The 27,523-nt window shown below is 37.1% G+C and overlaps 1 protein-coding gene and 1 long non-coding RNA gene across 2 annotated transcripts; one reads left to right on the forward strand and one right to left on the reverse strand.

The window, feature by feature from the left end:
* The first annotated feature begins 40 nt into the window (after nt 1-40).
* Nucleotides 41-27,523, forward strand: SDHAF3 (succinate dehydrogenase complex assembly factor 3). Its single transcript, XM_079301336.1, has 3 exons — nt 41-59; nt 111-295; nt 27,148-27,523. Exons 2-3 carry the CDS (start codon nt 134-136, stop codon nt 27,349-27,351), a joined length of 366 nt encoding a protein of 121 aa, XP_079157462.1. The 5' UTR covers nt 41-59; nt 111-133; the 3' UTR covers nt 27,352-27,523.
* LOC306799820 lies at nt 24,032-27,241 on the reverse strand. The gene is made up of 2 exons (XR_013773691.1): nt 27,126-27,241; nt 24,032-25,047 (listed from the first exon to the last, which is right to left on the reverse strand). It is a non-coding gene; the product is annotated as an uncharacterized lncRNA (long non-coding RNA).

The raw sequence follows: 27,523 nt of genomic DNA on the forward strand, positions 1-27,523 counted from the left end.
GCCCGGCCCCCAGGGCCGCCCCCTCGGCACAGCCCGGCCCCCAGCCCGGCCCGGCCCCTCGGCACAGCCCGGCCCGGCCCCCAGCCCGGCCCGGCCCCCAGCCCGGCGCCCGGGCCGCCCCAGGGCCGCCGCCATGGCGGGCGGAGCGCGCCGCCTGTACCGCCGCATCCTGCAGCTGCACCGCGCGCTGCCGCCCGCCCTGCGCGACCTGGGCGACCGCTACGTCAAGGAGGAGTTCCGGAGGCACAGGGCGGCCGGGCCCGCCGAGGCGCAGCGCTTCCTGCGGGAATGGGAGGCAAGTGGCCGCCGCCCCGCGGGGCAGCAGCGCGGGGCGCAGGGCGGGCCCCGGCAAGGTCAGGGGCGCCGGGCGGTCGCGGCTGTGCAGAGCTTGCTCTCGGTGGTCTCAGAGGGCATTTCCAGCCCAGCTGGTTCCCTGTCCTCATGTGTGCTCCTTACAGAGCTGCAGAATGCCTTGTAACTCTGTGTGTCTAGGCAGGTTGTCTTTTATGGTTCTCATTGTGTGTGATCATACTTGTGCACACGCAGGTATATGTAACAGAGTGACATCAGTTATATAATTAACTCTGTATAAATATATAAATAGGAATATACGCGCAATTATCTGTATGATCTATAATAATGCATTATATAAGTCTATATAAATATTTATAGCTACATACATAACTAATTATATAATTATAATTAGCTAAGTACATAGGTGTAAATAGCCTGATTTCATTTCTGGGTAACATTTTTCCAGTGTTTCCTGAGGAAACAAGTCTTATGTGAGCACTGCTTCTCTGCTTGTACCCCTTCCCCTGGACTTTGTGCCTGGTTTCACCGAGGAGAGGAAAGCAAGATCACTCCCAAGTGATGAGGTTGCAAAAAGTTTCACAAGCAGCAGAGAAGGGAGGCCCATAAGGTGCTTTCCCCATTAGATGTCAGCATGTTAACAGGTCCCCAAGAAATCCACATGGCAGGCAAGTGTGTGGACACTTCACAGAGGAGAAGCTTCAGACAAAGCGTGAACACAGCTGTGAGAGACAGATGTACAGACAATTAATGTCCCATTAATTTTCATGCTCCTTGAATTACTGGCTTGGTAGTACTTTTAAATGTCTAGACTGTTTTTCTTTCTCTGGGAGGAAATTCTGCTCTGCTTTGCAGTGGAAAGTGGCAAAGGTGGCATCCACTGCCTCCCAGTTTTCCAGTAGAAGGATAGTGGGGGAGAACTGTCCTGACCCTTCTACCTGCGGTAGCTGAAATCTTGTGGGTTAAAGTTAATTGGGATGGGGCAGCAGGAATAAGCAGGGAGAAGATTGCCTAGTATCCTCTACAGAGGAAAGGAATAAGTGTATTTTAATTGCCTCTTGCCAACTGATAGATCCTCAAATCAGAGAAATTTTTATCTACCTCTCAAATGCTGATGCTATTGTAATTCTCAATTGCCGTTTACTTGATACTGCTGAAATGTTTCCGCATCACTGCTTTCAATTTTAACATGAGCTAAAGAGACAAGTTACAGGTTACTATTTTCAGTGCTAAAATCTTCCTTAAAATAGTTTTAGAAAAGGAAGGAAATGTTTACATTGAAATGTTTACATTGAAATATCTTTAGACGTTATTAAAGTGAAGTAAACAAATAGTGAAAATATTTCTCAGGTTTCAAATGTTTTAAAAGTAGATTATAAAAAATTAGACTGCAAGTAGCAGAAGTTGAATTTTGAAACCTGACATTTAGTGCTATTAGCTATGATATGTTCAAGGAAAGGAAACTAATTTAATAACTGTTTTGAGTGTGTGAGTATAAAGAACTTTGCAAATATGTCTGTCTTCTGGCAAGATGCTGGGAGATATTAGCACGTAGATAATGTGTCTCTTCTCGTCTTTAATTTTTGTGTGGTTCTGGGGTCTTTTTCTCATCCAAATAATAATCTATTTCAAGTATGGAATTTAAATCAGATGTTTACATTTTTGGCCTGAGACTTGCTTTGCGTCTTATGTTATGCCATCCTCATGAAGACTTGAACTAGGTAATTGAGGAAAGTGGACTGTGGACAAACTGGGATTGAATATCTCTGGGCTCTAATTACATGCTAATTAATTCATGTTGGAGTCAGTCCTCTATCCCAGTTTTGCCTAAGATAGAGTTAATTTTCTTTGTAATAGCTTATTCAGTGCTGTGGTTTGGATTTAGTGTGAGAATAATATTGGTAATGCACTGGTTTAGCTGTTCCTAAGTGTGTTTCCTCTAAATCAAGTATTTTTCAGATGCCCATGCTCTGCCAGTGAGGAGATGCAGAAGAAGCTGGGAGGGAGAATGACCAGGACATCTGACCCAGACTGGCCAAGTGGATATTCCATATCATACAATCTGTAGTATATTCAGTATATAAACTGGGGAAAGTTGCTCTGGGGAGTTGATCACTGCTCAGGCATGGGCAGGGCATCAGGCAGCAGGTGGTGGCAGTTGTGTTGTGCACCAGTGTTTCTCTTGTGTTTTATTCTTTGCACCCTTCCTGGGCAGCAGGACACTCTTATGACCAGGAACAGGCTGGAAGCTCCAGGACAGTTCTTGCAGGACAGGTGTAGGAGTCACACAGTTAGTTATGAGTGAAGCTGAGATAATGCTGCTGGTTCATGTACATGAGCATAACTGTACTTCTTGCTTCTATTTTTATTAAACAAAACAAAAACCAATCAAACCAAACAAAAAATCCACCTAAACAAATCACTACAACATTAATACAAACTGGTTGTTTAAATTTCCTGTTAAGTTTCTTTTGTTTTTGGAAAAATGCCTAATTAAAGCTCTGGTAACAGTATTTTGTTGCACTTCTGGCGTTTTTATTCCCAGTTTGCTTGTTCATTGGGAGAAGCATATACCTTGATAGAGTTGTCAATATTCAGCTTCCATCTGGAAATATTCTTTCCTCATGCCTTCTGTTGCATGCATCTGGTAGAGAGTGACATGATATGCTAAAAAATTAGTATTCTTAATTTTATATTAAAGTAATACATCTTGATGTATATTCATCAGAGGGTAAAGATTATGAATATCATGATTGCAGTGATGTTTCTTGACTTTGAATGAGGATTTCAATATGAAGTGTATTCTTAATAAGTCATCTGAAATGCTTTTTGAATAAAAATTTCCAAGGATGTCTTATTTTAACATGAACCTACTTGACTATTGCTAAAACTCTTCATGTTCTCTTTGTTTGTCAGACCTTCTGGATGTGCTTGACATACTATCTCATAGCTTGTGGTGTGATTTATTGTCCTCCAATTTGATTCATATTCGCTAAACATTTAGAAAACAGGCTTGGTGTTTCAATCACATTCTGGTTGCCTCAAATGATGCCTCTGCCCCCCTTGCTATTTAAATTATGTTGATTTGAGGGAACTGGGAATAATAATTGAGGTTGTAGCCAGGTGGGAGTCAGCCTCTTGTCCCCAGCAGCTAGTGACAGGGTGAGAGAACATAGGCTCAGGTTGTGCTATGGAGAGGTTCAGCCTGGACATCAGAAGGAATTTCTTCACAAAAATGGTTGTTGAGAGCAGACTGGCCAGGGAGGTGGTGCAGTCACTGTCCCTGGAAGAGTTCAGGAGCTGACTGGACATGCCGTGTTTTAGTTGACAAGTTGTGTTTGATCAAAGGTTGGACTCCATGGCCTTAGAGGCCTTTTCCAGTCTGAATGATTCTGTGATTGTGTCTCACAAATGGAACAAGTTTCCTTTATTTCTTGTGAAACATGGTGGACAATGTGTAGGGAGATTTTTTAGGTCAGCTTTTAAATTAAAGGGGGAAAGAAAGAGGTAAAAAGCTCTGAAATGCTATTGCTGTAGTATGTGGGTGGTTATTGTTGTTTTCCTGTAAAGGAGATGAGAAGGGATTTCATCTTGTTTAGAATGCATGGGAATTGAGGGATTGAATATTAGAGCCAGCCATGTAGAGAGCTAATGAAGTTTTGTAGGAAGCCTAAGCTGACCTGTTTGTATTTATAAAATAGGAAAACTATCCATTGAATATTTTTGTAAGATTTTTTAAGTAGGTACGACCAATAATAGACTGCAAGTCCATATGTGTTTTTATCAAAGTATCTTGTGGTTTTCCCATCCTTGGTATCAGATTGCTAGTTTGTATCTGTAAACCTGACAGAAAATATTAAAGAGGGATACAAAGAAAGTAAGCTTTATTGTTCAGGAATTATGCTTGTTCAGGTAGATTCAAATTAAGCATATAAATAATTAATATATGTTCCTATCTATTTTCTAAATATTTAATAATTTAATTAAAATGATTGGTACTCATTTACAGGAGACTGCTGATATAATTAGATTGATACTGATTATTACCTTGGAATGCTATTGAATTAATGTTGACAGGTATGATAAGTCAATTAGTTCAGCAGTCTTCTAAATCATGCTAGCTGATGAGAATGCTTACATAAGATAAGTAATATTGGGATAATATTGATTACTTCAGATTGCAGTAGGTACAATATTCAGCTAAATAATTTCAGTAACAATTTGCTTCACATTTAAGCATTAATTTTAAAAATGACCATTTTGCACTTGTCTTTTTTAAAAAGCCTGACCCTGAGATGAGAGGTCCTGGACTGTCTTTAGGACAAGCAGAATCATTCTGCAGAATTACACAACATTTTCTCAATCTAATAGATTGAATAAATTGCCTTTGAAGTTCTTTAGCCACTCTTGACCCTGAAAGCCTTTTCACAAGCTTTCAAATGAACTGTCATGTAGCCTCTCAGGAATGACTCAATTTTTGAATCTGTGTATTTGATGCAATACAAATAATTGTCATTCATCAATTTTTTTCAGTTGCCTGCATCACTTGCAATATTTACTTTGCTGGGATAATTGTGGGATGCTGTCATATCTCAGAGAATGTAGTTGTTCTGATATGTCTTTTTGTATTCACGAGTGGACACGCAGAACCTTTTGCTTCTTAATTTTCTGGGCAAGTATGATCATCCCTCCCCTTCTTGATTTATTTTTAAACTACTTGCACTCAAAAATATGTTGAAATGTTGAATGGAGAATTTGAAGAGCAAATAATCAGAGAGGGTAGAAGAGGAAATTGTGGCCAGTAGTGGAGTCAGAGTGAAATGGGAATGGGATGTGTGGGTTGCCCTTTGTGCTGCCTTTCAGCAAATCGTGTAGGTAGTATAAGTATAAAATGGCTGCTGGAATTCTGAATTCTGCTTTCAGTTACAGTGAAGTGTATTTATAAGAGATGTTTTCTTTGCCTGACAAAGAAATACATTATGTTTTGGAAGTAAAATGTGTCTTTAGGTTTTTTGCCATTTTATTACTTTTATTGAAGTAGTGAAATAGGATTTTAGAGTAGTAGTTCATTTTAATGTTACTGGATACATTGGTATTTGTTTTTAGTGATTTTTATGGCTATCTGAATGAAAACCTTCTTATTAAGAGTAAGTTCCTACTGAGTCCTATGTTTTTATTCCCCACTTCACTAGTTATTAATTTGTAAGAACTAAATTGGAGTCAATTTCCTCTATTTTCTTTTATATTTCTCAAAAGGTAGGAAGGAATTTTGCACTTTTCTGAGAGCCGGGGATTTGTGGCTGATAAACTGAAGAGCTTGTGGGGCTTGGGCATGAATGGCCAAGAAAACCAGGCTGCTGCTCTCTTCCTGGTGGCCTGCTTGCTTGTAGGATTTGACATCTACCTCTGATGAAATTTTGTTTGGGTGCACCCATGATTTGGTGAGGGTCCTGAATTAGTATTTATGTGCAATTGACCTTTTGTTGTTGTGAATCCTTGTTGTGAAGTTTCATGCAAAGAACATCTTTTTCATATTATGCCATCACTTCCATCCATTCAGTACTCTTTCAGATTTGGGTTTAGAAGCAGGAGCTGGTGTCTGCTTCTCTTCCACAGAGAATCCAGGCAGTCTGGGAGCATTCTGAAGTGGTGAGGCTTGGGGTGGCCTGGTGGATACTGAATGCCTTGTGCATGATGCACACTTGTTGCAAGAAGGGGAATTTGTTACTTCTCACCTGGAAAGCAATGTTGTTCTTGTTCAGGTTTACCTGGCCACTTCTGAGGCCAGTTGCTGGGTTGGTTTTTTGTTTTTGTTTTCTTTTTCTTCCCCTGTGTACTGGCTGGTTTTAGACTTTTGCTGTATTTTCTAAATTCAAAATTTTATATATTGTTGCATCAGTATTCTCAATGCTTCTGTCATGTTACCTTGCCAATTATCTCTATGCTATCATATCTGTGATAGCATGTAGCTAGTCAGATGGCTGTTTTGATAACTGCTTATCTGCTAGTTGAAGTTTTTGTTTACAACTGTTTTGACACAGCAGGAAATCATCCAAGTCATAGGGGTGACATCCAGCAGTAATGTCAATCACTTGCCTGAGCCAGTCACCTCAGATTGCAAGTATAAATACATGATGTGCAGGTTGGTTTATAAATCTCAGATGGTTTCATAGCTTGCACTGGATATTTAAAAAGTGGCATGAATTGAATCCCTGAGCTGAAATTTCTTGGCAGAGTATAGCAATTTTATTAGTTGTGACTTAGAATTAGAAGTTTAAATTGGTGTAGAAGTGGGATGCATCTCTAATGAGTGTCAACAGTTTATTCCTTACATTGCATAGCACTGGCAGGGCATATTTCTCAGGGTTAATGCTCTCAAGATTGAAGATACTGTAGAAGTTTTCTGCTCCACAAGCAGAGACCTGTACTTTCTTAGTGAGTACAGGTTAATGACAGCCAGTGTGGGAATAGATCTCTAAATAAGAAAACAGCCAGACAGTAGAAGCAGAGCCAGTAATGGAACATTTACAGAATTGTCAGTTTAAAAGGTAATTCAGGTTTCCATCTAGTGGTGGTATAAAATTCTGTCCAAGCTGTATGAGATAGCATGTGCATAGCCATGTTCCTAACATACCATTGTACTTGTGTATGTGTGTGAAACTTAGGGAATCAAAAGCCTTTATTATGTATAAATTAAATCTGTAATAGCAGATAATTCTCAGGACCTCCAGATTTTTTTAAGTTAGAGCTGCAATGACCAGCAGTCATTTCATGCATTCAGGTATCCAAATACTCTTTGAATGTAAGTTTATCTTACTTGCTGTGAATTAGGCTGATTCCTCTTTTTTAGTATTTCTTGACAGCAATTTCAAAAAGTTTAACTTGACACAGCTTACTGCAAGAAATGGGTGTCTTAAAGGGTTTTCTTCAAGTTGTATGTGTGCAAGTATGAGTCTTGTTAAATTTTTTGCTTTCTCAGAAAAAAGAGAAACAGGAACATATAGGTACTCTGATTCTTTTGCCCCAGTGTTACAGCCCTATTTTTAGTATTTGAAGTATTTTGCAGGTAGAATTTAGAAAACCTTACCAGCTTAGGTTTTCAGATGAAAGTTAACAGCGATTGAAAGACGATCATGCAGTGTGATGCTACAAGGACGTTTAGTGACAACAGGCACAGATATTTATATTGTTGTAGCTTCTGCATAACAATTTCCAGTTGTTTAGTGTACATGCAATTTAATGCATAGCAGACCATAATGTATATTTTTTCTTTTGCACAATTACTTTTCACAGCAGGCTGTTCTATTCTTTGGGAGGAGGACACGGTTTCTGCAGTTCCTTCTTTACATATCTTTCTCAGTTCTGCAGTTCTTTCTCACAGTTTTTACTCAACAGCTCTTGCTGTACAATCTTCAACAATTCAAGTGTATTATTCTTGTAGTTTAACTCATTCTGCTCTGGAACACAAGGTATCGAGGTCTGAATTTTGTTGCATTTTAAGACAATGTAGTGGGTCAAACAAACTGAGTGTGAATTGCAGTTATGGAGGCATAAGGATTTCTGCTTGTTGGTATTTTATTTACACCTTTCTTCTAGCATTTGTTTGGTACTTGTGTGAATATTGTCAGCATGTAGTGTTTTGTAAGCATGGTAGGTTTTACTGCCTTGTCAGTGCATTTCGACTATCAACACTGTAAACACTGCCAACTTTCTACAAGTGCTGTCAAGTACCATATTTTGTAATTACTGCAATAATATTATGAGTGCTGTAATTGCATGTACTGTATAGATGTGCCTTTCTGTCCTGTGTAGACAGAAAATTGATATTTTCTGCAAGTTAAAATGGCATCTGGAGCACATCAGAATAATTGTGTAGAAACTGTTTATTTTTTTTTTTCTTCTTCCAGCCTAATGTGAGGTTGCATAAATAGAGTTATGTGTATTGGGTGATTTTAAAGCTCCAGATTTTTTATATATAGGGCTATACTTAAGACATACTGATGTGTACCCATTAATGAATAAAAGGGCTTTTTTACACAGTTTGCTGATATTAAAGTAATTTAATTAATATTGTTTTTTGCAAGAAGTTGAACCTCAGATTCTGACCTCATAATAATGTATTTAGTGTCATCACCATTCATTTAGCTGTCTTTTGTAATGCTGAGAGCTTTGGCTGTTCTGAGGCTAAAGCTGACTGTACTTACAACTGTATGCCCTGTTAGTGATTCCCTGCTGTTTGTGCAGCTCTCTCCTGGATATCCATCAAGCAGAAATATATTTTGTTTCTGTGTCTCAAAGCTGCTAATTTCAGACTGTGTTTTTGAAGGATATAATTTAGAAAATATATTTAATCATAGTATCTGATAAAATGTTTGAACTTCTAGCTTTTAAAGGTTGTTTCCAGAAGTAATGTAGAGTAATGAGGTATTTCTAATCTATGAGTTAGAAGTCCTGCTAGAAGCAGAGTTACTGAGGGTTGGATTTTAGGCTTATTGATCTGTGGGGGGTTGAGTCCTCTTAATGTGCTGTTTTTTATTGTTTCAGGGATATTAGTGTGACACAGAGCAGTCTAAGATGAAAGCACGATGCACATCTTTCCTTACTGCAGTAACTAGGTAAATCTGTAAATTGACCTTGCACCCATATTTCAAGACTGGCTGGCAATAGACACAATGTGGATGCATCTTCCCTTTCTCTATGGGAATTACTGAATGGTGTAAACTTGATAAAATAGTTTTATGCAACTTTATAGCATTTTTTTCCATCTTGCTGAACTATTCTATTCTGTAATTTGGAGGAAATGAACATTAGGTGCTTCTTTGGAGATGTCATGGCTGAAGGTGTTGGGTGGTGTTGGAAATATTGATATTTGCATGGAATAAGCCAGAGTAACTGGTTTATTTTGTTGTGGGTCATCAAATACCATTTACTTATAATCACTTTCTTGCTTTTTATGGTTGCATAGTGAAAGCATGTGGTCTTTGCACTAGAATTTGGATTATAATAGGCAGTCTGAATTGAGGTAAGAATTTGTATTACATTAGCAATCCTTGAAACTTCATCAGCTCCTGACTGAAGTCTGTAATGCCCTTATGTGTATTCTCATGGCTGATTTTTGACCCTGTGAAGGAAAAGTATTGTTCATAAGTTTGCAGTTTTTAAAGTGTACACATGATGGCAGCAAATACTTAGCTAGAGAAGCTTTGTTCCTATCCTAGAAAAAAGAGCCTGCTGAATTTTCTAATATAAACTTGAATTCCTACAAATTCAACTATTGTGGAATTATTTATTGAAATATATATTGAAAATTGTCAACTTACTGCTACATGTTGAGAAGGCTTTTCAATTAGAAAATATTACTGGGATTTTCACCTGGTTTAGTCGTAATACTGTCATAATGTGCTTTCTGATTTGGATTTGCATTGGTAAACAATACTGTGGGGCACAGGGTGTGACTCTTGTGGATGGTGCTGGGCAGGGCCACGAGTTGGACTGATCCTTGTGGGTCCAACCTGGCATGTTCTGTGATGATAAAATTCAGAGCAGCCATGGTAGTCCCCAGGAGAGTATTCCCAGAGCAGATGGAGCCTCAGTTATATAGATACAAAACTCTTTTTAAAAAGTTGATGGGGTTTTTTTTTGTTTTTTTGGTTTTTTTTCCCATAATAGATCTATTGAGTTTTAAAGCAATTGTATTTTTGGAAGTGTATAGTAATAACCAAAATGCAGATTGGTTTTTTTTTTCACCAAATGAAAAGCTTTATTGTTAGTAATGTCACGTTTTAGATGCTGTTACAAAATATGTTGGTATTGCATAGTACTGTGCAGAGAAGGAAGTTTTCTTCAAACTATGAAAATATAATATAAAATATTATTTATTCCTGCTTTTATTCCTGGACACCAGTGAAACATTTAAACTGGATTTCTTTCTGTTTTTTCTGCCCCTTTCAAAATGAATATGGCATATGAGAGTCATCCACCATGATATTTTAAGCCAAAAAGTTACAATTTGCCACAGTTCCAATGGTAAAACCTTGTGGAAGATTTTTCTAGGTCAGCTTTTGGCTGTGGTTCTGCAAATAATGATTTTTGGTTGTTTTCTGGGCCTTTTAAATTCAGTTTGTTTTTCACAGTGAAGTAGTCTGGTGAGCTATTTAACATCCATTATAGTGAGTCATTTTAAGAATTTATTTAAGAGATCCATGATGTGAAGGGTTTTAATTAAATAGCAAACATGTCTTTTGTTCTTCAGTTCAGCTGCTGATTGAGAAGTGAAAAGAAATCTCATTGGTGACACTAGCAATGTTGTTGTGTTTCATGGGCAATTCAGTAACATCAGTGTAACTGAAAGGAGTTACACTGTTGAGAAAAACATCATCATCCTATCAATCAAGAAGGAAGTGAGCATTGCTTTGTGAGTAATGTGAGCTCTAATTTATATTTTAAAAAAATATATTTATTTTACTGATGAATCTGATTTTTGTGGAGTGTTTGTCTGCCAGCAGATGCCACTCCTCAGCAGCAGACTAGTTTCCCAGACTTAACCAAATAGAAGAAAATAGTTGTGGTAGACCCTTGTTTTTAGAAACACTGATGGCAGTTTGCCTAGGATTGTTTTTGTTTTCCTCAGGAAGAACAACCTATGCTATAAACAATTAAATATTTATATTTTACAATGGAGCTGTTTAAAGATTTGTTTCCTGCTGATGCATTAAACCCCAGGGCTGTGGTGGGGTAAGATGCCTTTATTCTTCAGAGTGTTTTAGTTGAATGGAAGATGACCCAGGATTCCTTTAGGACTCAGGGAGCTTCATTACAGAAGGTGTAAAGGTGTCTGTGTTGGAATTGCTGAAAAGATGAATGATAAAGACTTGGAAGGTGAAGTCTCAATAGCTTGCAAGGCCAAGTCCTTGTAAAACCTTTAAGCATATGGAAAAACAGATGATCCAGTTTTAAGTGTAAGAAGGAACTAAGAAGCTGTGCAGTGAAAGCAGACAAAGAAATCCTGGTAAGAATATTCTGTTTGTAATTTCTAAGTTTTGAAAAGACATTGTCCTGTGATTTTGTGACCTGAGACATGAATAATGATATACTGCTATCTCTAAGCTTCAACAGCCATCTTTTTAACAGCTGGTGTTTTGGGTATGGGCAAGGCCTGTCTTGGCCTCTGTAGACATCTGCAGTAGAAGACTATTTTGATAATTGGTGGTTATGATTGGACCACCAGACCCTGGATTGAGATGATGGATGTCACCTTTCCAGCCTTGACTCCTTATGTCTGTCTGCCAGTAATGGAAATACTCTTGATATAACTAACAAGTTTTTGATTTTTCACACAGAAACACCTGTCTGTGTTGTTTTGTTCTAAAGGGTTTAATTTTATATTCCTAGTGAGAGAAGATGTATTTTTTTAATATATATACACACATGTATTTCACCTCCTCAACTTCAAAAATAATGTGGACTGCTTTCTTGTGGCTGGTGGGGAGCCTGTGGAGATCTGGGGATGCCATTTGAGCCCTGGAGAATTGACTGTGAAAAAAGCCATCAGTGCCAGTTTTATAGCATTCCTGCATGCTTCCTGGGAAAGTTGTCCTTTAACTTCTAGTTGGTGTTCAGTAGTTTGGGTTTCATCAGCTCTTCCTTGGAAATTGTATATTCTGCATTTTGTTTTCTTCCAATCACTTTCAGGCAAAAGTGTTTCTGACTTCATTTGAAATTGCAACGAACTTGCTTCTCCTAAGGATGTTTTCTGGAACATTGATTAGTATCAGTGTTAACAAGCTTAAGTGTTTCACAAACTTAATTTTCTAGATGTTGACTATTTCAAATCTTTTGGGATTGTTTTCTTTTTTTCTGTATTCATATATCTATAGCTGTGCAGTATATATGCATGGTGTATTTCAGGGGTTTGGCACCATCTACTTCATTGAGTGTTTAATAGCTTTGACTTGAAACAAAGCATATTGAAATCACAGGGTGATTTCAGTGGGTTCTTCTGAAATTGTAAATGTGCTGGACAGTAGCTGTGGATGAAGTTGAAGTTCCTTTCAGCTCTTTTACTGAAGTATAAAGGTGAAGCCATTCATGTATCAGTAGAGTGTTTGGTTAAGAGAAAAGAGGTGGAGTTTTGCAGTTGGAGAATTTAAACATTTCCTGTTTGCATGCAAGCAAACCTTTGTATTAATTCCGCTTGACAGCATTCCACATGTTGTACTCTGCCATGCAGAGCTGTCAGAGCCTTCACAGTGATGGGGTTTTGGGGTTTTGCAGCTGGCAGTGGAACAGCCCATTTCCATGCTGTGAAACTCTCATGCTCCAAAGCAGGGTGGCCACATCCAAGCTGCCTGCTGGGAGCAGTCCCTGATCTGTGCCAGCTCACTGGCTGAACTTGGAGCTGTTCTGCATAAAGATGATTATCCATGATCAAAACCTGTGCCAGGAACTGTGGGACCAAGCTCCCATGGTGGGTGGTTGAGTTCTGGTACCTTCTCAAAGCATTCCCTGGCACTGCTGTAAGTTGTTACTGCAGACAGAGCTCTGACTCCTCTGCTGTCAAGTGCAAGTGCTGCTTTTGTTCTGAGTTCTCTGTCACACATTAGCAAATTCTCAACAACAGTTGGATTTATCTACCTTCCTCCTATCAAGAGTTTTCACATCTGAAATCTGTGTGGAGGTTAAGCTAAGAAACAATATCTGAGTTCTTTAGTGCTGTTCTGCTGTTGGATTGGTGAAACAAGAGGAGATTCTAGGCCATAATGAAATTGCATGTCAAATCTGGGCACTATGTCTGCACAGTAGCATTTGTGAATGTTCAGCTCTGGGCAGGTGGAAAGTATATTCCTGGAAGGAAAAGAAAGTGAGGAAAAACCACCTTTATTGTCTTTATATACAGGAGGTATTGCCAGACATGTGTCTTGCTATTCTGCATCCTAGATCTGTAAAATATTATTTGAATATTAACATCTAAAAAAAAGTCATTTCTGATTCAATTTAAAGAGAGCATTCACTGCTATTTCAGAGGCCTCTGGAGAACACAGTCCAGCTGCTGTTGATAGTTGTGCTTTGTGTTGATAAGTCAAGTAAGCACACGCTTTTTCATCATTCCCTTTTACTGGCCTGCTTCTGAAATGTCATGGGCCAGGTTTACACTCTCATGGAACACAGAGATGAGGCAGTTTGGGAAGATTGTTTTGTGTAGTGCCTCTGAGAGGGTGTTATATGGGTGAAGGAAAAGCTGCCTGACACCCTGGTAACTTGTTGGGATGATGGTGGGTGTAGAGGAACTCCTGAGTTCCCTGGAAAAACTAGAGCTGCTATCATCTTACACAATACCTCAAGGGCAAGCAGGCAGAAAATAAACCTTTGGGTAATGCCAATTTGTGTATTAGAGCATTTCTAATTATGCTTTATTGTCACTGATTCTAATTTGGTGAACTGTTAAGATGTACTACTTGTAAATTTTGATCAGATTTGAGTGCTGTTGCAATAGTGTGTATTGTGTTTCCAGTGGAAAGGAAGTTTTGTTCTTTTCACTTGCATATTGTACAAGTAAAGCTTCATTGACTTCAGTGTAGAGAGGAAATTTATAAATGCAGTCTGTTTCTTTGCTGAAAAATAGCTACAAATAAAGTTTTGTGTTGGTTATGAAAGAATAGGATGGAAACTAGCTTGTGTGTGTTAGTAAAAGCTTGTATGATAAGAGTTTGAATAAATCAGCTGATTATTGAATAATGTCAGTATTTTATTAATGATCTCTTAAGTATATGAACCTGTCTATCTTAGTGAACTTTGTAGTTGATTTAGTTATTTTGAAACAATTCCCTTGGGGGAAGAAGAGAACTGTTTGATATAGTAAATCTTTAGTACTGAAGCATTTGAAAAAAGTCTGAAATCTGATAATCCTCAAAACATAATATCAGATCTTAACAATAGTTGAGATTTGTGTTGTAAATATCTTTAATTTGGGGGTAATCATTAAAATATAACTTGGAGTAATCTTGGGTTTTTAATGAATGGAGCAGTAAAGCAGAGGTAGTCTGGGAGACCTTGACTGGAAGGGCCATTTTAGATCAGGCTGGTTGTGGCTCATCCAGTCCTTTACACAAACCCTTCTGAGTTTTGCTGGTGGAGGATGTGTAGAAAAGATTTGACTTAATGTGTAATTTTCAAGTGTTAGCTGAGTTCCCAAAGTGTCTTGTGTTCAAGCAAAACTAACTACAATTCTAAAAGTCATTTGTAGCCTGAGGGGTGTGGGCAGCTGGATGGTGCTGAAGTACCAGTGCTGACTCAGCTGTATGATCACTGACACACCTTGGTGTCCTTTGTGGCACATTTAATCTCTTGGTTTCAACCCAAGAGTAATAGAACCTGATCAGTGTTAAATCATACTGTGTTGGGTTTTGCCTAAGAATTAATTAAGTTTATATAGAAATGTAACTATGTAGATGTGATGATAGCAGTGTTTATGCTTCAACAATATGTTTAGTATGCTTTAGTTTAGTTTATCTGTTTTTATAAGAGACACAAGTCAGCCATGTAATTTGCATATGTTGTTGAAATGAGGATTAATATGCTAGACAATGTGGAGTGTAACTGTGATGGAACAACTTTCATGGTAATTAGCAAGAGCTTGGAAATCTGTATTATAATGATGTGAATGCTGTCTACATCATTATTTATTGTCTTGTTTTTGATGGATTGTGTACTTGCACAAATACACTCTTCTGATGCATGGTAACAAGTGTAAGAATAAATTAAGTATATGAGTTTGTCTATATTTTTCTTTTGAAAATCAATTACATGGTATCTAAAAGACTTAGTTCCAGTTTTTCATGGCATTAGATTGATATGTAACAGTTTCACTTGAATTTATTTAGTAGTCTAGCAGAAAGCATGGAGCAGTGTGCAGTGGATTTAATTACAGTGTGAATGAGTGCTTTGCATTTGCTTTGACTTTGTCTTTTTTTGCTTCATCTTCAGATGTTCAATTCTGTTGTGTGAGATTAAATTCTCATGATCCCTTGTACTTTTAACATATCTGGTTTATTGATTAAAACTTTTGGTACAGTGATGCACCTGTCACTGAGTACTTACCAAGTTACCTGCCAATGGTTTCCTTTTTCCTGAGTAATGGAACTTTTTTGTTTTCATTTGTGATTAGGTAAATTGTTAGGAGCACTGTTGAGGGAAGAGAGATTCTGAAAAATATTTCAAATAGTTGTAATTTTGACAGCAGCTGTAGTGGAACTTTTCCAGGGAAATTCTGTACCTACCTGATGAAATAAAGCATTACCAAGCTGGGTCTGTAAAGGAAGATGTTTTGCAAAGCTGCTTTTTTTTTTTTTTTAAATTCACTGCTGTAGTGGATCTAGCAGAGTTCAGTGAAGATGAGGAAATCTGGTTTATTTTTCTTGAAAATATAGTAGAATACAAATGATCCCATCACTTTTCCTCAATGTTGTATAGTCTTGTTTCAGTTTTTCATCTATTGACACATTAAAAATTCAGGTTAAAATGTTATGCTTTGACACAGGGATGTTACATTTTGTTCCAGTTTTCTAGGGCAGCAGTCCCTAGTCAAGGTTAGTCCTTCACTATAGCAGCAGGTGGACTTCAGGCTGACTTCACTGCAGTGCACATGCCTGTGGGTCAGAGGTCCATGGGCAGCTTTCAGTGTCTAGCCCATAGGGACATTTCACAGCAACCCACAAGTGAGCTTTGGAAGAAGTGTTGATTTCAGTTTACCCATATCTTCTGTGCTAGAAATGATGCTCATTCTGGGATGGCAGAGGAACCTTTGCAGTCTGATGCCTTCCTGTGCATGGCCAGTGCTCAGAGCTGTGACCTGCAGCAATGTGTGCTGTGCTCACCTGCAGCATCTCCTGATAGGAGTGAGGGGAAGGGCTTTCCCTATATCACTAAACAGATGTAGTGGGACTGGTGCCTTCACAAATTTCTTTTTTTTCAAAGGTAAATGAAACATTCTTCAGGACAGCAAATCATGCTAATATTCATCCCTGCCTTTAAAATAAACCCCTGCTGACAAAGACCCCATGAATTGCCATTCATTGTGATCCATGAGGTTCTGCTCTGCTTTTGGGCAGACATACACAAGACTTATTTTTCCATATTTGTATTGGCTAGCAAGCAAAATCCATTAAGACGTATAAACAACCCAAAAATAATTCAAGATTTTATTGCTGAAATAGCATTGCATTGTTTTAAATAAGTCCAGAGTAATTTTAAAGCCATGCAAATACAAGCTGAGATAATTCCTTAGTGTAGAAGTCTTGAAACACAAATGAAACCTCTTGAATAGCTTAGTATTCTCTGACTGGTAGGAATTGTATTTATTGCATCATCAGTGGATGACAGGCAGAGATTTTTCTTAACTTACTATATAGTTAATTTAAAACTTCCTGTTCATATACAGTAGAAAAAGAACTTGGTTCTTAATTCAGTATAAGCAAACAGTGCAGTGGTTTGACATTGATGCTGATAGCAGGATTATCACTGTATTACTGTGCAGAGAACAGCTGAGCAGATTTGGGTGCACCATACCAAAATGATTAAATGGTACCACTTAGAGCAGAGGTAGTTTATAATGGGGATTTTGGACATGCAAGTAGAACAAGTATGTGACACTTCCCATTTGTGCTGTCTTTGCCACAGGCAGGCTGCTTCTGCTCCCAATGTTAATGCTTTCTTTACCTCTAAGTGAAGGCCATGGCACTTGGCTGTGGAAGAACCTGTGAGGGTGCCAGAGCACAGTGCTGAGCTCACCTGACCAAACTTCATGTGGTACATCCCCATTTCTGAAAGGTTTCATGGCTCTGGTATTTTCTTCACATGCTTTTTAAAGTATTGAGGTAAATTAACTTACATTCCAGTCTGCCTGGGGCCAGACAGCCTGTTTTGGCAGAAAAAGGAGATGTTCTAGGTGGGTGAAAATTTTTAGGAATATGTGGGTAGTCTGGTTTTTTTTTGTTTTTTTTTTTTGTGAATCTTAGAGCTTTGTTAACTGAGTGTTCACTTTAAAGTGAAGTACATACATCTCTAAGCTATTTGACATACTTGATTTCCATCTCTTTATTTTTCCCCTATCCTGTGTTTTCTGTCCTTTGCTAATTGAAAGCAAGCCCATTTAATAGCTGGAAAACCTCTGACAACAGCAGGAAAAAGGATAATGAAAATAAAAATAGGACAAGATTTAGGTGAGTTGCTTTTAAAGTACTGTGTAGAGATTACAGGAGAATGTGTTGAGGCTTGAGTGTGATATATGTTTGATCACCCCAGGAGCAGTACAGAATATATGGATTTTTTCAGAAGTACTTTCAGATTAACTGTCTCTACAGTACTTTATTGAAATTCAAAACTTGTTTAGCAGATGACTGAATTTTCCTTTTCCATTTTCTGCTTAATCTCTCCAGTCTTCTGTGACAGCGTGGTCGTCACTTGCCATATTGTGACAGACACTATAAAAATCCTCTTAAATGTCAGAGCTGTTGGATAAATGGATAGTTACTTGCAGATGATTACAGAAGTTTTTTGGTTTCTCAGATTGGAGGGTTCTCATGTAGTCAATAAAGAATCATGCTCTCTTTTAGCAGCTCTTGACCATACTGATGACACATTTGTTTTCTTCAGTTAACTTCTGTGGCAAGTTCTAAAGTAGCTCAGAAATTATATAAAAATCTGCAAGTTAAAAACCTTGATAAGATACACAGATTTGTAGGCTTTAGAGCTTTTTTTACCTTAAGAAACTGCTGAAAAAATAAGCCCAGGTTTAGAATGGGAACTTTTAATTTCTCTGAGCTTCTTTGCAGTTACACCAAAGGACTCTGACTACGTATGTTAAGAAACTTTGTTGTTATTTTGAGAGCAATAAAACTAAAGATGAAGAAAATGCCTTGATTTATTCTGTTGCTTGGAGGATATGGGAGAGTTTTTAAACAATGTATGTTACTAATTTCATTTGACAGATGTAGGTATATGTGCATACAAAGCATTTGTGTGGTCTAAAACTTGAATGCCATTTAACATATTTTGCTGCAGCAACAAGAACTTAAAAAATTTGCACTGAGTGTAACACAGAGAGTAATAAGTTAACTTTTTTTTGTCTTTTATTAAGTACTGTGAAGTAGAAGTTAATTGCAGTGACAAGCTTTCTTTCCATAGAGTGAATTTACAAACATAACCCAGTGTGTTGTTTGTTGTCATAAGGGAAATGTCAGTTACATCATTTGCACTTCTTTTCATAGAAATGTTCTATTGCTGCTATTTAAAAGTAAGGACTGAATTGCAACCAAATCATTGTGTCAAAATGCACTGATTTATTTTTATAGACTAGGACCTTCAGAAGTTCCAGACTACATGTCATACTTAGATAAGTAACACCATTATAAGAATTCACCTGTGTTTCCCACTGGCAGTATTTTTTTTCCATTTTTTAAACTGTGAGTCTGTCTGTGTGTAGGCTTTCTGTTATTGATGGCCATTCTCCTAAGTAGTGCTCTGTGAAGAGCACACCTCAGAATGTTTGTGTCTTGTTGAAGAAGCAGGTAGATAAGCTTTCATAACTCCATGTTTGTCTGTTTTAAATGCCTCCACAAGTGTGAGGTGGGGCTTGTCTCTGTCCCCTGTTTCTGGAGGGACCATGGTATTACTGGCCAAAGAAAACAGCCTCTGATTCAGTGTTTTCTGATGTTTTCAAATTTGCTTTGCTAAATCAGTATCTTATGTATTGTATTGGAGCAGATAACATGGTGTTCATTTAAAAGTGGGGAAGTTTCTGTCCCTTTGTCCCAAGAAGTGAATCTGACTTCTACACTAATGACCTTCTTGTGTGTTTATTAAATATTGCCCATGACTCTTTGCTTAATTCATTCAAGAATGTATTTCTTCTAAAAGTCCATTAAAGTAAAAAATTCAGTGCTCCCTCAGCAGAAGGATTATTTGTGATGTCATGGAAATCAATACAAGATGCCTATTAGTGGATTAATTTTTCATTTATACTTGAGGTTTTCTTTGTTACTGTATTAGTTTTAGGTTTTGTTTCTCATGAGCATGTAGAAATGCGTGCAATGGAAAAATAAGAATACCAAATCCCTTTTGGATATATATGTACACTTTAAGTGCATCATTAGGTAAAAATTGAGTAGAAGAACATGCATGACAATCTCTGAAATGTTATCATCTGTGATATATAATCTTTTGCATGTTCTTAGTTTCTAGCAGTCTGACAACTAATGTGGTTGTCTTGGAAACAGGCTTTATTTTCCTTTTGTGAATATCTAGATATGAAATCATCATCTTTCTTGAAAATCTAGAAGTAATACTTCCAAAATAAATAAATTTGTCCACTATTTAAAGAATTGATACAGAAGTCTGTAAGTGATGTTTGCATTTTGAATGTTAATTGTAGTTGTGTGCTTATGTTGCTGAAACAGTCTTTAGTGGGTTTTTTTAAGTAAAATGCCTGTATTTAGTGTTGGTATTTGTCTGGGAATTATCTGCAATGAAGCACTTTGCCAAGATTTCCTAGCTTAGTGTTTAAATAGAAATATTACAGTGTAACTGATGTATTAGAAGTGAAGTTCCTAAAACCAAACTGATGCTATGACTTCCAGTGTTTTCCCTTGTTTTACTTTAAATTAACAGCATTCAATAAATCCTTGGGTATTCTGTGAGATTATAGCATAACATTTGCCAGATAAAAAAATTGCTTTTTTATTAGACAGAGAGTTACCATGCACGGCATAAAATGTCAAAGTAAAATAGAAACTGATCAAGAAATTACCATCTTTCAAATTGCTGGGCTTTTTTTTAGGATTTGTATGAAAATATGAAATAACGTTCTTGAAATTTAATTTTTCTGATCTGTAGTTTATTTGTCCTTATTTGTCAGCAGTCTGATAATTTGGTATTAGCAGCAGTATATTTTCATTCTGATTTTTATAGATGAAGGTCTAGACTGGATAATTGTCCATGTTTTGATCTTAAGTTGTTAAGTTGAATAAGTTTTCTAATGGAGGTTTTAATATATTTCTCTTCCAAGTAATTTTGCCTCAAATACCAGTTTAAAAGGCCTTCAAATACAGATATGTACATCAGAGAAGACTATTTTTAAGTCTCTCATTAAATAACTGGTTTTTTCAGTGAAACTCACACCTTGAATGATGCAGCCTGTCCAAGGATAAAGAACTGTGGCAAGGTCTTATTTAGCCATTGGAACCCAGTTGTGTGACCATTTCTTTCATTCTACTTCTCATCTCTTTCTCCTGCTTCATTTCTTGTGCTCAACCCATATTTCAGATTGATCTCTCTTTCCAGAATTTAATTGGCCATTTAATTTTTGCCTAAATGTTCAAGTATGTTCCCAATTTTTTAACTTCCTTATTCTGTAGAATAAGATCAGGCTTTCAATATAAGGCCTGAGGTGAAGCTTATTAACATAAGTGAGAGAATCTTAAAGACTTAAAAGGCTATGGTTGTTACCAGATGATGCAGAAAGCTTTTAGTGACCTGTATTTTGGCCCCAATGTACAATAGTGGTGCAAGTGTTCTGCACCCAGAAAGAAATAAATAATCACAGCTTGTTTTTCCACAAATGACAGTAGTTATTCTGATGTGATCTAATGGTGCTGTGTTCTATTTTGGATTAAATAGGATTTATATATGTTTACCTTGATGGCCAGGTCATAAACTTCCCACTTTCACCTCAAATAGTGATCTCATAAATCTTATATATAAAAAGGACATTAAAATAGCATATTACTTAAGCTGCAAACCAAGCTGAGTTAGTCTTTGAGCTTTTTTCACATTCCTCTAAATAAATGTCATTTCTTCCAGTTTAACAATATTAGTTAACTGTGTTCAGAAAAAGCAGTCCATTTTATACCTTCCTGATCAAATAACAATTCTTCATGCTGATTACTAAGTATTACATAATTATATTCCATGGCTCCATTTTAGCTGAACAGGTTTTCGTTCTTTGCTCCCAAACTGCAAACAAGCAAGAAAGCAACTGAAAAAAAACACACACCAAACCCCTTACAGTAACAATTCTATATAGTTACAGCATCATTGTGTTAATGTGATCAGTTCCTTGAAATTGGTGGATAGTCACATACTAGCATCCTTCTTGAATATCCTGGGTAAACCTGATATTGATAAAGTTATCATGGCTTTTCCTTTCAGATGAACTTTTAGTAAACTTTGATGTTTTCTCATTCCTATTCTTTATGATACAGAGATGTTGTCCTGGAGATAACTTTTTTAACCCTGTGCATTGTTATTGGAAATGGTGACATGGTCTTTCATCCCCAGAAATGAAATGATGCATAATTCATAGTTAGTTCTAAAGATAAAGAGGAAGTACAGGTTTTTTTTTTTTTTCTCTCATGTGTTTCCCTTCAGAATGTTGCCAAGACTGGTATCAGCAGCATTAAGAAACGATAAAACCAACTCCAGGGGAGATATTGTAGAGTCATTCAAGGAGAAATGGTATTTTTGTTGCCTTTTGTAATTAAAAAAGCACAAAACAAAATAACTAATGAACATTTTCCTTTCACCATAAGCAAGGAAGTTGATTAGATAGTCATCTACAGCCAGAGACCGAGAGACATGTATCTTTCTCAGTGATGAGACCCACATCTCTGGAGGACAGTGTATCCAGTCATCACATCATGTTTAAGACAGGAGTTTCTCTCTCCAGTGCCCAGCACAGACTCATCTTTAGCTTCACTGAAGCACATGATATTTAGTGTAGGCAGTCCCATTGCAAGTGCATGACTTGGCTTGAAATGATCTCTGCAATCTTTCCATCTAGTAATGGACTGAAATACTAAATAGCTTATCCAAGCTGTACTTCACACAGCTTGCTCTAGAGTTCTCATGAATTACTATAGCTTGTTGCTATTTCTTTCTTGTACATGTCTGTGTGTTGTTACACATGCTGTAACATGATGAATGCTGATGTGATTCAGATGCCACAAGAGAAAGTTGCCAAGACTTGCAGTAGGAGCTGGACACCAGAGGTTCTGTGCTCTGCTAGGTACCTCAGAGTAGAAGTCTTGATTCTTTATTCTGTTGCCCTTTTCCCAGCAATTACTGTTTTATTCACATAAGAAACTCTTCCAATGCTGCTAATATGCCATTACTTGGTATCATTCAAACACCATTTGCAAAAGCAGGGGCAAGGCTTACTCAGAACTGTTAGTAGTATATTGATTTTTTTTTTTTTACATGTTAATGACGTGACCTTCACAAAACCAAAAGTAGTTTGAAAATTAAATTTTGAAATTGACAATGCATTGCTCCTGTTAGAGGATGTGGGACTTTACATAGGTGTTTTTTTTTACATTAGTTAAATAATTTAGCAGTAATTGTATTTTATGCAATGAAAAAATGTTTAGGGCTATTTTTAATGGTCTTATGTGATGAAATATAGATTGTTATAGGTTAATGTATGAGTGCATAAAAATGTCCTCTGTAGTGGTGTATTAAGCTGAGCTTAAATGTAGATTTTTTCTGTGTTTATTACTGCATTTCTAACTATACTTATGGCATCAGGTGAATTGTGAAGATACTCTGGACTTTCATGGATTGTAACCCCATTTAAAAATCGCTTCTGTAATACTTTGCTTTGTTTCTGATTCTCAGTTTAACATCAAAACAGTTTTGCTGTAAAAAATATAGTAAATAATTTGCAGGATTCTATATGAATGAATATGAAATAATTAATTCAACATATCTCTACCCAATAATAAGGACATGGTCCTCCTTGCTGTGCTGTTCATTCACAGATATTTCTTCACCCTTAGCAGCACTTTGATTTTGCTCTGAGTAGCAGCAGAAACACTTGAAATGCTGAAATTTGAAGTTAACTTCCAAGGAGTGATGACAGTGGCCTGTCAGGCCATGGTAACTTTTTTTTATATCACCCTGAAAAAAAAAATTTAAAATAAATTGATAGCATTTTCCTAGTGCCTGACCATGCCCTGTTTAACACATCTCAGAGTAGCATTTTCTGTTCTGGCCACAGTAATGTTTTTTATCAGTGCTGTAATTTGGCTGCAAGTGGAGAGAGTCTTTTTGGAATGGATGAATACTTCCATTTTATACTTCAATTGCTTAAAGGAGATAAAAATTTTATACCTTTTTAAAAGAGAAAATCTGACTACAAAATGAATTGTGCAGGTAGTTATTGTGAACAGACATACCTTACTGAGATTCTTGGAGCAGTTGTCTAAACTGTAGCATTGTACATGTTTAAGAGGATGCCAGAGAGCATAAAAATTATGATTGTTGCTCTTTCCAGTGAAAATGAACAAATGGGCTCTTAACCCGTTTAATTTTATGATTAAATCATAAATGTCTATCAGCACTTTGTGTTAGCATATGAGATGAATGTGTGTCAGTGTGGACTAGACCTATGTACCTGGCAGTCAGGGTGTGGGGCTTTTGATTGTATGATTTTTGCTTTTATTTTTCTGTTTAATCCTGTCTCAACTTTGAAAACCAGAAGTCTGATGCTCTTTCTGTAATGTCTGGTATTTCAAACCTCAAATGTCACCCATCCCCTTGTCCTTTTAATGAATTTGTGCATTCTCTGAATGCCTATGAGTCAGAGAGCAGAGAAGAACTCTCTGTTTGTTTCACTTAGTGAATTTAAACAAAAAAACCCTAAGGTTATTGATTATAGCAAACACTCACCTTCTTTTTTTTTTTTGTATGAATCATTTAGAGGTTCAAGCATTTACTCAAGTAGGATTTTAAGAGAGCCTGATGCTTGGGTTCAGCATCACCTGTGAGGAGTGCATCCCTCCTTTCAGGTGAGGGATCTGCCTCTGCACTGGTGATACAGAAGGTTTCGGGGTGTCTCTGGTTGCACACACTGATGGCAGTGCAGTGACATGGCCAGTCTGCAGCTTGGACTGTTACCTTGGGCCTCCCTTAAGGTCAGGAGGATGTCTGTGATGTGGATGGACAGAGGCTGGGATTTAATACAGAATAAAGCAGCCATCTTTTGATGGTAAATGGTCAGGAGAGGTGGTGGTAACTTGAACTTGATTCTGATCCCCTGTGTTTTGGGTGGCAGTCATATACAAGGGGAAAAGGCTTTTGCCATTCAGCTGTTGGTTTGGGTTTTACATGCTTTTTTATGTAAAAGCCCAGAAAGTTTACAGCTGGTGCAGGCAGAGGATCATTGCAGTAAGAGCTACTTCCAAAGAAACAACCAGCCAACCTAAAAAACCGCCAGGGAGGAAAACTCCTGTGTCCCTCTGCCATCCTTGTGAATGTTGAGCTTGGCTCTGTGAGGGTGCAGCATTACTTGTGTTCCATTTTGTCTCCTGTCTCTGTTTTTATGAGCACAGTGTCATCCATAATTGAAATAAGATGCCCTTGCAAAATCTGCTAAGGATTTGATTGACATCATGATTGATGATAAATGAGTTTTGTTATATTTGGAAGATGCAGTTAAATATAACATAAAATGAAAGGCAGAAGTGAAGTAATTTTCCTTGTTTGAGGAAGCTAAGGACGAATTTGTTTCAGTTCTGCTGGTAAGGAAGATGACACTGGAAAATAGTTATATTCTGTATTTATTAAGTTCTAATGAAAACTAGACCATACATGAACATACTGCTCCTTATTACCTGAGAGGGACTGTGATCATTGTGTTTTGTAGTGAAAGTTATGTTATTGGAAGAACAAATGATAGCTTCTCCCCTCTTTTTTTTCACTATGCTTTTTATAAAGCTTTGGAGTTCAACATGTAAGTTCATGTCCTGTTAGGAAAATGGCACATTTTCTATATAGAAGCTGAATCTTAAATTACTGTGTACCATCAAATAATGTAGTACCTCTCCATAAATCACTGATTACATAATAATAGTATTAATTTCTGAGGGCACAGTAATGTATTGAACAGTTAAATATCCCAGGCTTTGTTTGTTCCTCATCTGGTAGCACAGGCAGAAAAAATGAGATATATCTTATAGTTCATCTTGTTTACAGCACTTCTATAAAGACTGAAACATATTTTCTTTGATGCATCACTGACTTTTGGTAAAATGAGTTGAGAAAGCTCCATTTTCTGTCAGGAGCCAACCAGAGCCCAGCAAGTTTCCACTGTCCAGTTTTGAATTTCTGTTCACATTGTGGATCAATGTGAAACTGCAACCACTGAGGCATGTACAAAACATTTATTCAGCTAGAAGATGAGTGGGGGAGAAGAGCCAGCAGTGCTGTCCAGATGGGAACTCACTGGAGTGCTGTGGAGCAGAAAGCTGGTGTAAGGAGCAGGGGATGTACAGTCCATGGCCACGTGTCTGTGTGCAGGGCACCTGTGAGAGGGGGAGTTGCAGCATTGTTGAGGAGCACCATTTCTGAGTTCTATAATGCTGATGCACTGTAACATGAGATTAACAAAAAAATTGCAGACTATTTGCCAGTAATTAATTTGATATTTTTTGAAAACAGACAACAGTTTGTAAAAATTGTAACTGATTTTTTAATGGACTTGAATTGTGTCTAGGTACCAGAGCTCATGCCTTGCAGCAATAGCTGCAGGCTGCTCCCAGGGGTTTGATGCTAGCAGTGAAAAGGACTTTTCTCCTACTGTGGAGCCTGCACTGGTAGGACACTGCAGAGGGGTTCTTGGGGGTTTGTATGTTCAGTCAGATCTCTTGATAAGATGTGAAGAGTTTTGCATTGCTTGCATTCAGTATAGTTTCTGAATTATATGCTGTGAATGTTGTTGCTTGGTATAATGAAAGCAGTGTGAGGTTCGTTTGTTTGTATGGGTTTTTGGTTGTTGTTTTGGTTTTATTTTTTTAATGTGGGTTTGTTAGTTTTTGTTGGGTTGCAAAGTTGAAGAATTAACCCATTACATTTTTTTTGTCTTATCATTACCACCTGATTGTTCAGTCATTGGGAAAAAACCTTTTTAGTTTCTTTTAAACCCTATACCAGCTCTACCATGAGGTACTACCACAGAGGTGTAGGTTTACCATGGGAATTAACCATGGTATCACTATTTCTGAATCCCTGTTTAATTTGAAAGCAGGAGAGGTGATGTTGGGAAGAAACTTGTAGAATCAGTCTGAGTCAGAGTATGTACGAATAAAAATTTACTTTTGTTTGCCCTGGCTTGTTTTAGCTATCTGTTTTGTTTAAATAATGAATTAAGCTTTGCAACAGGGCTAGTAAGATCCTACTGACTTGTGAGGTTTGACATGGTTCATTAACAATGTAATGTTATTTATTTTAGTAAATGTATTTTATTTTAGTGAATATTTTGAAATATATCGCAGGCTCTTGAATATCTTTCTTCTCTCCCACTTCTCTGGAATTATTAGACATACAGCTGAAATAGTGGCTCTAGTTACTTTGCTAATTGGATTAATAATTCAGTATCCATTGCTGAGGTTTCTTTTATCTGAAAATTTGGAATAATGTTTTTCTGGATGTATCAGTTTACCAAGTGTATCTTATTGATATCCTGCTACATAGGAAAGATTATTTTAATGCATATATTAGATCTATAATTAAATTTTGTTTTGTTTTCAATTGTAATACATGATAGGGCATTAATCTGTACATATATGCATTTTAAATTAGCTACATAAAATTGACTGTAGATACTAGAAATGCTTTAATGACTTTCCTTTCTTATAAAAAGTAAAAATTGTTTTAGTCATTTGTTGTCAATTAATACACTATAGGAGATTGTGTAAGAGTATGTTATTACAATAAAATGCTATTTAAAATGTTGACCTGTATCTTGTTTTTATCAGTTTTGTGACCATTTTATTTCTTTCTCCTTAGAACTATGCAGCACTAATCCAGCAACAAATTAATGAGGACAAACAAAACTTGAGAGAAAAGGCTGTATATGGAATTCAGCTCACAGAAGAAAAACTTAATGACTTCCGTGATGAGCAGATTGGGCAGCTGAAGGAACTGATGGACGAGGCTACCAAACCTAATAAAAAAATCACCATTTCTAAAGACTCAGAATACAAAACATAAAAGATTAGAAAATTATTTTAATACATATGGAAGCATTTTGAAACTGCTTTTTCCAGCTGTATTTGAATGTGATTTCTGTGAGATAATGGGCACTGCTGATGCTATAACTTCTCTGAAATGGATGTATTCGGTTTTCTGTGCAAGAATAAATGGAAAACTGGAATAATCACAA

Source organism: Erithacus rubecula (assembly GCF_903797595.1).
Source record: "Erithacus rubecula genome assembly, chromosome: 3".
NCBI classification, from domain to species: domain Eukaryota; kingdom Metazoa; phylum Chordata; class Aves; order Passeriformes; family Muscicapidae; genus Erithacus; species Erithacus rubecula.